This window comes from Galeopterus variegatus, unplaced genomic scaffold, assembly GCF_000696425.1.
Source record: "Galeopterus variegatus unplaced genomic scaffold, G_variegatus-3.0.2 Scaffold2054, whole genome shotgun sequence".
In the NCBI taxonomy this organism is placed as follows: Eukaryota; Metazoa; Chordata; class Mammalia; order Dermoptera; family Cynocephalidae; genus Galeopterus; species Galeopterus variegatus.
The window spans coordinates 121,090-133,800 of NW_007728165.1; the positions used below are offsets into that span (position 1 = coordinate 121,090).

The window sequence follows — 12,711 nt, forward strand, 5'->3', positions numbered from 1 at the left end:
TCTTCCATAATGAAAAACAGCAAACAAAATAAACAGAGGGACAATGCAGAAATAAAAGTTAGCATGATATAATTAATTAAAATTATTTAATGTGAATGACTATAAAAAGTACCTAATTTTCTATGAAAAAATAATCAGAATTAAGACTGATTAATTCTTTGGCACTTTAAAAATTGATTAGTTAGCATTTTTGTATGGAATTGTTTTGGAAATATATATTCTCTGTGATAACATGTTTTTTGATTTTTTATATTCCAGTGGATGAGTAAAACATCTAGGTGCAGACTCCCAGGGCTTTCACAATTACTTCCACACTCCTAAGATATTTAGAATACAATATGAATCCCTTGAAGGAGAAAAAAAAAAGAGAGAGAGAGAAAGAGACAGTAGAATATGATCTAGCTTCCAACGTTACCAATTTTTCTTTTTCTTTTTTGGGCAGCCGGCCTTGACATTTGTGTTATTGATACCACACACTAACCAACTGAGCAAACCACCCAGCCACCAAAATTTTTATCTTCCCCCCTAAAGGCACCTGCTTCACAATAATAAATATTTTTAGACTCATATTTACTGGTTTGTTCACTGTCTACTATTACCTAGGATAGATTGTATCTTTTCTTGTAAGAGTTCAAAATGTTTTGATAACAATTTCAATTCCTAACTATCTGTCACATATAAGTATAACTGACATGGAATAGGGCATACAAAAAGCAGTATTTATCTCCATATAAGAACTGTTATAAAATCTTTACATACATATAAGAAGAGTTATAAATAAATCATTTATTTTCACTGACCTATTTGGAAATAAAGAGCAGTCATTGTTCTACCTCAATTACAGAAAGGAAATTAAGTAATAAAATAATTTTTTTGTTTACATTCACACATACAAATTGTGGAAAAAATAAACTATCTCTGATGCCCAGTTCAGTGTCAAACAGCTCCGTTTTCTCTTTCTTGACAAATATTCACCTTCCCAAAATGTATTCGGTCTACTCAAAAAATATATTCAGGTTACTAATCTCCAGCCCAGCCTTTGAGAAATTGATTTTAAACTTTAAACAAATTCACTGTTTTAATTATGGAAGACTCATTAGTTTAATAAACCCAGTCTACACCCCACTGCTCAAAGACTTTAACAGAAGGATTCTAATAGAGCCAGGTCCAAAATGCTAATAGTGCCATCTGCATCACTACATTCACTCTAGTAGCATTGCTATTAAATTAATAGTACTGTCCACAAGATAAAACTGCAGAGACCCCAATCGTGTGGAACCAGTTGAGTTTCTATTTAACCTCCAGCAGATAGAAGCATATAGCCAGTTCAGTCATGGTTCACTTAGTCAAGAGCTGTGTCCAATTTCCCTTACCAAAGGAATTAAGAACCAAAAAAGGAAAGAGAACAGTAGGAAGACATTAGTTTCCTAAGTACAAATATAAATAGGTTTCAATTGAGTGAGCTTCAATGCCCTGATTGTATAAGGATTGGCTGACCAATCTGGAATGAACTCAAACATTAAGATTAAAGATATCATAACTGCAGAATGATCTGAGCTCTTCAAGAAAAGGAAGTACATGAAAAGTATTTTAAAAACAATGGCGTGGCATTGTAATATAGATTTACATGCTAGTGTAATTTAAGTTAAATTAGAATGTCTATTATTTGAAACTTCACTATCTGCAACTGTAGATTTTACCACAGATAATTTTGCATTAGCCAGTTTTTGATAATAAATATTGGACAACATATAATTTTTATCCCAGGAAAATTTTTTCATTTTCAGTCTGTATCGCATAAATATGATGAGTATGAGATTTTTATCTTTACCCTGGGTCATCCAAAATCATGCATAATCAAAAACTTGGGCATGCATGGAAATACACTGTTTGGAATGTCTTTGCTTTCTGAAATAAGGTTCTTTAAAGTTTATGTCTACATGGGTTACCCCCAGAAAAGTGATGCTTGTAAGATGAACAAGACAATGCTGACCATTATTAATATGCTTCTGCTGTAAGACTGCCATTACTGGATTTAGTTCAGTTGAAAGGGATATTAATCATCACATTGTCACTGTCCGTCTCCCCTTGAGGCTGTGTAAAAAAGCTGTGGGGCCAGGACATGCTTCAGGGAGGTAATAAAATGACTGAACATCTCCACCAAACTTTGTAAAGGTATTGCATGGCATCAGAAATTCAGGTTAAAAAAATTGAGCTCTGACTTATTACAGTAATTTATTAAAAGAGGAAAAAGTATTTTCTCAGTCAGTCAAAATATATATTGTTATATATATGTATTACTTTATTAAGTAAAAACCGGTTGTAAATATTACAAAGATTGCCACACATTTTAATGTTACTTTGATTTCAATCATTGAACGTATTCTGATAAGCATTTATATCAGAAGTTAACTGAGGATTAAATGCACTTATTCAAACAATATCAAATATTTTAAAACAAAAAACACTAAAGATGAAACTTTTTCCCATATAGACATACAAAAATATATATCCTTTAAAAAGTAAGAATAAACGTAAAATTAAACATATACCTTTGGTTTGTATTTTCCTTTCAGGTTTCTGCTGCTTTTCAGTCTTTTCTTTGTGGATTTCTAGGAAAAAATAGAATTTATAATTTAAAAACTCTTTGAAAATAGTATAAAATTTAAACCATAGCTATGATAACAACTTTACAATTCCACCACAAAGTCTAAATTATTATATACAACAAGCTTATTGGTGTCTAAACAGAAAGTCTTTGTAATACACTGCTACATAAATTGCTTATTTATTAAAATAAGGGGAAAATTGGAGTTATCTCAAAATCAGAGTTATTTTGAAATCATAGTTATCTTGAAAAAGCTTAAAAATGTATGTCAACAGAGATAGGTTGTCACCATTTTCAGTGCTAAAATTGATCACAAACTATGATTATGTTTCATTTCAATTACTCTCAATACAAATTAAGAATCCTTAATAAGAATGTCATTTAGATTTAGGAAGATTTAGTTTTTCATATTAAATTAAGAATTTGTGAAATGAACTGTAACAACTAATAGGAAATATATTTCAACAGTATTGACTCTAAGCTATGTTTATAATCAGCATTTGGCATTACATTTAACTAATAATTACTGCAAGCAGATATGACACATTTCATAGAATGTTAGTTGTATATTTTTTCTAAGTATCAGGTTTTAACAAATATATTCAATTTACTGCTAGTTTCAGTATACATACATTGCCAAGGCTTAGAAAGTAAAGTTAATTCTGAATTTGCAGTTAATTTGGATAGAAGTAAATTTGAGATTAGAGTTTGCAAATATGATTACTACCTCTGAAAAGTGACTTAATCTTAAATACATGGTTTTTCTTAGAAAATGCTAATGAGGTTTATTTATTTATTTATCACAACTTTATTCCACAGATGGTCTGAGATGGTGCTAATTACTGTACACATTTTAAATTCTCCATTTGAAAATTTGCATTTGCATTTTTGTAAGTTTTCCAGAAGTCTACAAAATCAAGACCAACCATAGAAAAACTCTAAATATCTTCAGAAAAGACAGCTGCTGGCTTTAATTCACCTGTTAAGGAGGTAACCACTACCGTGAAGATTTCCTGCCATTTTCTTCATTAATTCGTCATCTTACTATTTACAGGGTCACTTGTCCATCCTATTCCCACCTTTGACTTTGCAGATGGACATGTAGATATAAAAGAGGTGATGCATTCATTCAGATCTCCAAAAATATTTCTCCAAGGTGCCAGGAAAGATCTCCAAAGGACAGAGAAAACTTCCACCTTCCTGTCTCTCTCATCATTTTTTGTATCTTTCCTTAATGTCTCCAAATTCTACTCCACAGCAGGTTTCTCACCTTAGCACTATAGGCTTTTTGGATTGGGTGGGTCATTATTTGGGGTGGGGTGGGGCCATTCTCTGCATTCTAGGGTATTTAGCAGTATTCCTAGCCTCCACCTATTAGATGCCAGCCGCCACCCCCAACTCAAGTCATGATAATAAAAAATGTCTTCAGACATAGTCAAGTATCCCCATGTTGGGCAAAATGAATCCCAGTTGAGAACCACTGCTCTAAAAATACACAATAACCAGCCTAATCACTCCTTGTCCCTGTTTAGACCTATACCGTCTAATGCAGTAGCCACCAGACATGTGTACATATTAAGTACATGATATGTTAGTCCAGATTAAGATGTGTGATAAGTGTTAAGTGCACACTAGATAATGAAGATTTAGTGTAAAAAAGAAATAAAATATCTCATTAACAATATTTACATTAATTATATTTTGAAATATTATTTGGGGCATACTGAGTGTGATAGTTTTACTGATGAGTCAACTTGACTAGGCTACTACCCTAAATTATGCAGATTAACACTAATCTAGGAGTTGTGTGAAGGTATTTCACAAATGTAATCAAAATCACTAATCAGTTGATGTTAAGTAAGAAGCTGGTTCTGGATAATCTGGATGAGTTTACCTGATTCCATTAGAAAGTCTTAAGAACAGGCCTGAGCTTTCCCAGGGCAAGGGAAGAAATTCTGCCTGTGGATGACAGCTTTGGTCCATGCCCAGGGGCTCAAGCTGGCCCATCCACAATCTTCCCCTCCTGACTGTCTGTCTTCTAGCTTCAGACTTGCTGGGTCAGTCTCTACAATCACATAAGCTAATTCTTTGTACTAATTTTTTTTGCTGTATACGTGTATCTGCATACTCTCCTACTGGGTCTGCTTCTCTGTTTGAGCCCTGACTGATACATTGGGTTAAATAAGATTTATTACTAAAATTAGTTTCATATTTTTTCTTTTCACTTTTTTAAATGCAGCTACTAGAATACTTTAAATTACATACATGGCTCACGTTATATTACTACTAGGCAGTCCTGGTCTAGTCCTAGGAGAAGTAAATGACCTTTTTAAAATCTTAGAGTCACTCACAGGGTTAAATCTTTATCAAATGAACTGAAAACACAAGCTTGATATTCTGCCCTGCCAGTACTGTTCTGCTTCTTCCCTCCTACTCAGATCAAGAGAAGCTATGGAGAAAATTGGTGCTTTGTATAACTCCAGCTCATAAAGCAAGCAAAATGTCAAAGATTTAGAGTAGATTCTAGATATGCTAAGGAAGTACGTTTAAGGGAAAATTTATTCTAGTAGGTATTAATTTGAATCAGACATGGGATCAAATTTTCAAAGTTAAAAAATTACATGAAATGCTATATTAATTATGCTATGAGGTCTTAAAATTGTTGTTTAGAATATTTTTTTCCTTTAGAGGTAGGGGTGTGTGTGTGTGTGTGTGTGTGTGTGTGTGTGTGTGTGTGTGTGTGTGTGCCACAGAAACCTGCTGGCCATTTAAAAGAATAAAGGTAAGATTCTAGAACTCACACGGGAGGATTAAGGTGAGCAAGAATCTTCTGCAGGATTGGTGCTGAAGGTCATCCTGCCTGCACAATCCAGTCAGAGCCTCCTAGCCTAACTTAGATTTTGAGAGGTATACTGTTTGGACAGGTAGTGGATTGTGGAACTAGACAGTCCATGTTGGTCCATAGCAAGGTTTTCTGCAAAGTAGGTGGGAAGTTTGCACATCAGAAAACAGATGAAAGAAGTAGTAGCAGGAGCTGCTTTGGCTCCTCTTAGCTCTGTATGAAGCCACATCTCATCAAAGGGAATGAGTGCTAGATTATAACCAGAAGTGAATTGAGCAGGAATCCACCCTGGAGGGAAAAAAATCAAATAAAGGCAAATTTCAAAAGGACTGGGATCAAGAACACCACTCAATGAAAGGGAAAAGCAGGGAGCAAATTTATTCTCTCCACCCTTTCCCAAATTCATGAAAGGGAGGTAACTCTAAAGTGGAAGATAAATACTTGCATGTTGGATACACTTCATAAAGAGTTTTACTTAAGCAAAAATAAAAATAAATGAAACTCAAGGAGAATTAAACTGAAAAAATGGCAATATATTTTACAGCATTTCTTTTACTCAATGATAAATGGAGTAGACACACTCAGTTCTGCAATTCAGACCAAACTCAAGGAAAAAGCCCCAGTTTCTTATTTTCCTGATTTTGCACTTTAGCTTTGTACAAACTAAGACAGGCACACTCCTCTGGACAGATCCACTCACCTTTCTTCTAAATAGGGTTCACAAATACTTAAAAAGATACACATACAATAAAAATTTATACAGCTCACAACAAGCAGAAGTATGATGACTTATATGGACAGTTTTTCTGCAGAAACATCATCAACTAACGTTTTAGCTGAAAGTCCACTTTAAGTCCATAAATATTTTTATAGAGGCAAGTATAGACAAGCACAGCAAAACAAGTAAAGGCATACACACACCTACATTTCTTTGCTAACAGAAGACAAAAGAAATTAATTTGTGATGATTCAAACTTACGGAGAAATTAAATGTCTCTCTGCATGTTTTATTACAACATTTTCTTTGGGGTTTGGATTCCATCACAGGTGTCACTGTCTATGTCTATCAGATATCAGAAGGATCCAATGAGGTCTCTGCATAATGTATCAGTTCTCTCTCCTTGCACTTTAGCCAGGAAATGATGAAAATTCAGCTTATTGTCCAACTGAGTAACAACATGTTACCAATTTAGACTTCAGAAAGATTTTTTTTCCTCATATGCAGACAGACGATTCCTGATTTGTTACCTTCAATTGCTCTTTCCAGCCAAGAACCATTTGTACAAGGTTAGAACATTCAATTTAAAAGATTCAAGCCATTAAAGGTTTATTGTTCTGTGGTTTTCAACAAACTTCAAAGAAAAGTAAAATTTGCTATATTATATCAATACTAGTTTCTAGCTATTTAATAATTTCCATCAACAAGTAAATGCTTACATTTTGCATAACATGACAATTGTGCATCATAGCATAAAACTTTGTTTAACATCATGACACTGTTTAAGTAACAGTTTACTTAAACCTGATCTAAACTTGGATACAGGGGACAAAGAATGAGGTCAAGGCAGTCATTATTCACCTCCAAATATATCACCTTTGCAATTAGGTGGAAGTCCAATGTCTATGAAAAGATGTTAAGTCTCAGAACCAGATGCTAGTTGGAATCATAAGGCATTTTCGTAACCAGTAAATCTTAAAGATTGTTTGTGGCTTAGAAGGCACAGAGGTTAAAGCATCTCAATCCAGGTGTGAGGCCGTCCATAGTTTTTTTTTTAATGTTTTGTTTTGTTTTTATTGGTTATGAATATTCATGGGGTACAAAGCAAATTGTTACCACCCAATTATCCCCTCAATTATCCCTGACCTCCCTCCCCATTGCCCTTTCCCCACTCCACTTTGTAGCCCTAGGAACGTTCTCTCCCTCTGCAAGTCCAACACACTACTGTGGTCTTTCTTTCATTTCTTCTTTATCTCTTAGTCCCCACTTATGAGAGAATACACATGGTATTTATCCCTCCATGCTTTGCTTATTTCACTCAACATAAGTTTCTCAAAGCTCATCAATGTTGTTCAAATGGGAGAATTTCATTCTTTTCTGTGGAAGAGTAGTATTCCATAGTGTATATATACCACATTTTCCTTATCTAATCATCCATTGATGGACATTTAGGTTGGTTCCATACCTTGGCTATTGTGAACAGAGCTGCGATGAACATGTGAGTGCAGGCATCCCTTTGACATGACGATTTCCTTTCCTTTGGGTATATACCCAGAAGTGGGATTGGTGGATCATCTGTAGCTGTTTGAGAAACCTCTTTACTGTTTTCCATAATGGCTGTACTAATTTACAGTCCCACCAATTGGGTGGGAGGGTTCCGCTTTCTCCACATCCTCGCCAGCATTTGTTATTCTCATTGTTTTTGATTATAGCCAGTCTAACTGGGGTGAGATGATATCTCAGTTTGGTGGTAATTTGCATTTCCCTAATGACTAGTGATGTTGAGAATTTTTTCATATACCTGTTGGCCATTTGTATGTCTTCCTTTGAAAAATATCTATTCAGTTCCTTTGCCTATGTTTTAATTGGGTTATTTGTTTTTTTACTGTATAATTGCTTGAGTTCCTTGTATATTATGGATATTAATCCCTTGTCAGACGTATAGTTAGCAAAAATTTTCTCCTACTCTGTAGGTTGTTGTTTCACTCTGTTGAGTGTTTCCTTTGCTGTAATGGAATCTTTTTAGTTTGATATAGTCTCATTTGCTTATTTTTTATTTTGTTGCTTGTGCTTTCGGGCTCATGTTCATAAAGTTTGTGCCCAGGCCTAGTTCCTGAAGTATTTCACCAAATTTTTCCTTACTAATTTTACAGCTTCAGATCTTTTACTTAAGTCTTTAATCCATTTTGAGTTGATTTTAGTATATGATGAGAGGAGCATGTCTAGTTTCATTCTTCTGCATATGAATATCCAAGTATCCCAGCACCATTTATTGAAGTGGCAGTCTTTTCCCCAATGTATGTTTTTGTTCCTTTTTTCAAATACCAGATGGCTGTAAGCCTGAGGGGTGATTTCCGAGTTCTCTATTCTGTTCCACTGGTCTGAGTGCCTATTTTTATGCCCATCCCATGCTGTTTTGGTTACTATAGCTTTGTAGAATAATTTGAAGTTGGGTAGTGTTATGCCTCCAGCTTTATGTTTTTTGCTCAGGATTGCTTTGGCTATTCAGGGCCTTTTGTTGTTCCACATGAATGTTGAAGTTTTTTTTTTTTTTTCTATCTCTGTAAAGAATGTCATTAGTATTAAGATGAGGATTGCATTGAATCCGTAGATAACTTTGGGTAGTACAGACATTTTCACAATGTTAATTCTTCGAATCCAAGAGTGTGGAATGTCTTTCGATCATTTCGTATCATCTTTAATTTCTTTCAGTAGTGGTTTGTAATTCTCATTGTAGAGATCTTTCACCTCTTTGGTTAAATTGATTCCTAGGTATTTTATTTTGTGTGTGTGACTGTTGTAAATGGGCTTATGTTTTTTATTTCTCTTTCTGTTAGCTATTTATTGGAGAATATATATGCAACTGATTTGAGAACATTTATTTTGTATCCTGCAATGTTAATGAAATTATTAACCAGCTCTAGGAGTTTTTTGATAGAGTCTTTAGCTTTTTCTATAAATAGTATCATGTATTTATAGGCAAATAGGGACAATATGTATTCATGACAAATAGGGACAGTTTGACTTCATCTTTTCTGATCTGGATGTGATTTCTTTCTTTCTTTTATCTGATTGCTCTGCTAGTACCTCCAGTACTATGCTAAATAGAAGTGGTGAGAGTGGGCATCCTTGTCTAGTTCCTGTCCTTAAGGGAAAAGCCTTCAGTTTTTCCCGTTCAGAATGATACTGGCAGTGGGCTTGTCATAGATGGCTTTTATTGTATCGAGATACTTTCCTTCTATGCCTAATTTATTTAGAGTCTTTATCATGAAGGGATGATGAATTTTGTCAAATGCTTTTACAGCATCTATTGAGGTAATCATATGGTCTTTGTCCTTTAGTTTATTGATGTGACGTGTCACATTAATTGACTTTCATATGTTGAACCATCCTTGCATCCCTGGGATGAATCTCACATGATCATGGTGTATGATTTTTTGATGTGTTGCTATACTCTGATTGATAATATTTTGTTGAGGATTTTTACATCAATGTTCATCATGTGAATGGATTAAACTCCCCATTCAAAAGGCACAGGTTGGGGCCGGCCCGGTGGCGCACTGGATAGTGCGCCGCTTGGGAAGCACGGCGGCGCTCCCGCCCGAGGGTTCAGATCCCACATACAGACCGGTTCCCGCTCACTGGCTGAGCGAGGCGCGGGAGCAACACTGAGGGTTGCAATCCCGCTGCCGGTCCCCGGTCCGGTACGGGGGCAACACTGAGGGTTGCGATCCATTGCCGGACACAGAAAAAGACAAAAAAAAAAAAAGGCACAGGTTGACTGATTGAATTAAAAAGCTAGACCCAAGTATATGCTGTCTTCAAGAGATCCATCTCACAAATAGAGACAGACAGAGGCTAAAAGTGAATGGATGGAAAAAGATATACAATGCAAATGGAAATCAAAAACAAGCAGGAGTTGCTATTCTTATATCGGATAATATAGACTTTAAATCAGAAAACATTAAAAAAGACAAAGAAGGCCACTATATAAAAGCATCTATCCAGCTAGAAGACATAAGAATAACAAATATGTATGCACCCAATACTGGAGCACCCAGATATATAAGGCAAACACTCTTAGACCTAAAGAAAGAAAAGGCCTTAATACATTAATAGCGGGTGACCTGAAAACCCCTGTCTGAGTATGGTACAGATCTTCCAGCCAACAAATCAACAAAGAGACACAGGATTTAAACTACATGTTAGACCAACTGGACCTGGCAGATATATACAGAACATTTCAACCAACAACTAAAAAATATACTTTCTTCTCATCAGTCATGGAACATTCTCTAGGATAGACCACATATTAGGTCACAAATCTAGTCTCGGAAAATTTTGAAAAATTGAAATTATTCCAAGTATATTTTCAGACCACAATGGACTAAAACTGGAAATAAATAATAAGAAAAACCTTGGAAACTATACAAATACATGGAAACTAAACAATAGGCTCCTGAATGACCTATGGGTCTGAGAAGAAATTAAACAGGAAATTAAAACATTTTTTGAAACTAATTAAAATAAAGATACATCATACCAAAACCTGTGGGATACTGCAAAAGCAGTACTTAGAGGCAAATTTATTGCAGTAAATGCTTACATCGAAAGAATGGAAAGACTTCAAATAAATGACCTAACACTATGCCTCAAAGAACTTGAAAAACAACAATCCAATCCTAAAGGTAGTAGACGGAAAGAAATAATTAAGATCAGAGCAGAACTAAATGAAATAGAGACCCAAAAACTATTCCAAAAAATTGAAACGGCATTCTCCCAAACTCATTCTATGAGGCCAGCGTAACTCTGATGCCAAAACCAGATAAAGACACAACAAAAAAGGAAAATTACAGGACAATATCCATAGGTCTTTAGAGTTACAAGTTTCAATTTGAATTCTGAGAACTGATGAAAGAAAAAACAACATGGAAAAATAGCAACAATTATCTCAATGTGTTAGGAGGCAGTGAAGGGTATCTTTATTCTACTGAGTCATTGGTAACCTTGAGTAATTAGAATGAATCAGTACTCCACTAGTGTTTACGGTGTCAGTAATGGTATCATGAGTTCGGAAGGATTTAAGAGAAGGGCAAGTTACTTCCACAGAATATACAAAGTATATTCTTCTTTTACTACTCTTGATTTTCTCCTAACATTTTTCTGGTTGTTTGCAGGGAGATATGAGCAAAGATGAGAGGCAGAGAGCAAAGTAGATGTCTCCTCTCAGATTTGAAATAGTTATTCATCTCTCACTCAAAATCTAAAAACTTTTGAAATTATCATAAAACTTTATGATGCTAGACTTTAAATGCATTTACAACTTTCTTTCATATAAGGAAGTCAAAGAATTTAAACCCTGGACTTCATGTTTTATTCTTCGATGGAGATAACAATGAAATACACCCTCCTCAATCAGACTATTTTTCTAAAGTATGATACCTTTAGAAAAATGTGAGAGAGTTGTGAATTGCTGGGACACAGAAGAGCATATGGAATAATTTATTATTGTGTTGAATAAATCAAACTTAGTTATATTTTTAGATTATTCATTATTTCTGGATTGCAATAATCTAAATATTTTTTAATAATTGTATTAAAGATGTCATACATCTAAAACATATAATTAAATACTGTGCATTTTGATAGGAAAACATATTCATAGAAAAGCTACTAAAAGATCTAAACAAAATATTTTCATCTGTGACATGCATTGAAATACAGCTTAATGTTGAAGATAATTAACATTGGAGTCAATTTGTCTGATTCAAATCTAATTTCCATACGTACTAGCTGTGTGAACTTCATTTCCTCATCCATAAAATGAGGTTGATAATAATACCAAACACATAGGTTTACAAGAGGATTAAAATAAGTTAAAATGTGAAGGATTTAGAGAAGTACCTGGCATCAAGTAAGCACCATGTGAATATTGACTATTATAATCATTATTATTACCTACTTCTCTTTTTCATAGCAAGAATTATGTCTATTTTGTTCCCCATAACATTTCCAAAGCTTAACATGATAATTGGCATACACTAGACACTTGATAAATATATACCACATGAAAAAATAAATGTTTAGCCATAATTATGAGCTATCAACTTTTGTATATTATAGAAGGTGGCGGTGGATGATATCATACCTGTTCTTTATGAGATAACTCTCAAGAAATTTAACTCTCAAAAAATTTAAAATTATTATAATTGAAAATTTTGAGAAAGTAAAATGTTACAATTCCAAATGTTTTTACTTTCTATTAGAAATGCTAACCCTAACCCTAACCCTAACCCTAACCCAAAGGAATGGAAATCATCAAGTCGAAGGTACATTGTTTCCCAATGTTCATTGCAGCACTCTTCACAATAGCCAAGAGCTGGAATCAGCCCAAATGTCCATCATCGGATGAGTGGATACGGAAAATGTGGTATATCTACACAATGGAATACTACTCAGCTATAAAAACGAATGAAATACTGCCATTTGCAACAACATGGATGGACCTTGAAAGAATAATATTAAGAGAAACGAGTCAGGCAG

At 34.4% G+C, this 12,711-nt stretch overlaps 1 protein-coding gene across 1 annotated transcript in view; it reads right to left on the bottom strand.

Annotated features, from left to right (window-relative positions):
- The window catches only part of TRDN (triadin), a gene marked incomplete at its 3' end in the record, with an annotated part of 179,582 nt that overhangs the window by 71,572 nt on the left and 95,299 nt on the right, over positions 1 to 12,711 (bottom strand). Inside the window, exon 5 of the mRNA XM_008580267.1 lies at positions 2,553 to 2,612. Within this exon, the coding sequence (XP_008578489.1) occupies positions 2,553 to 2,612 (60 nt within the window). The remainder of the gene's footprint in view (positions 1 to 2,552; positions 2,613 to 12,711) is intronic.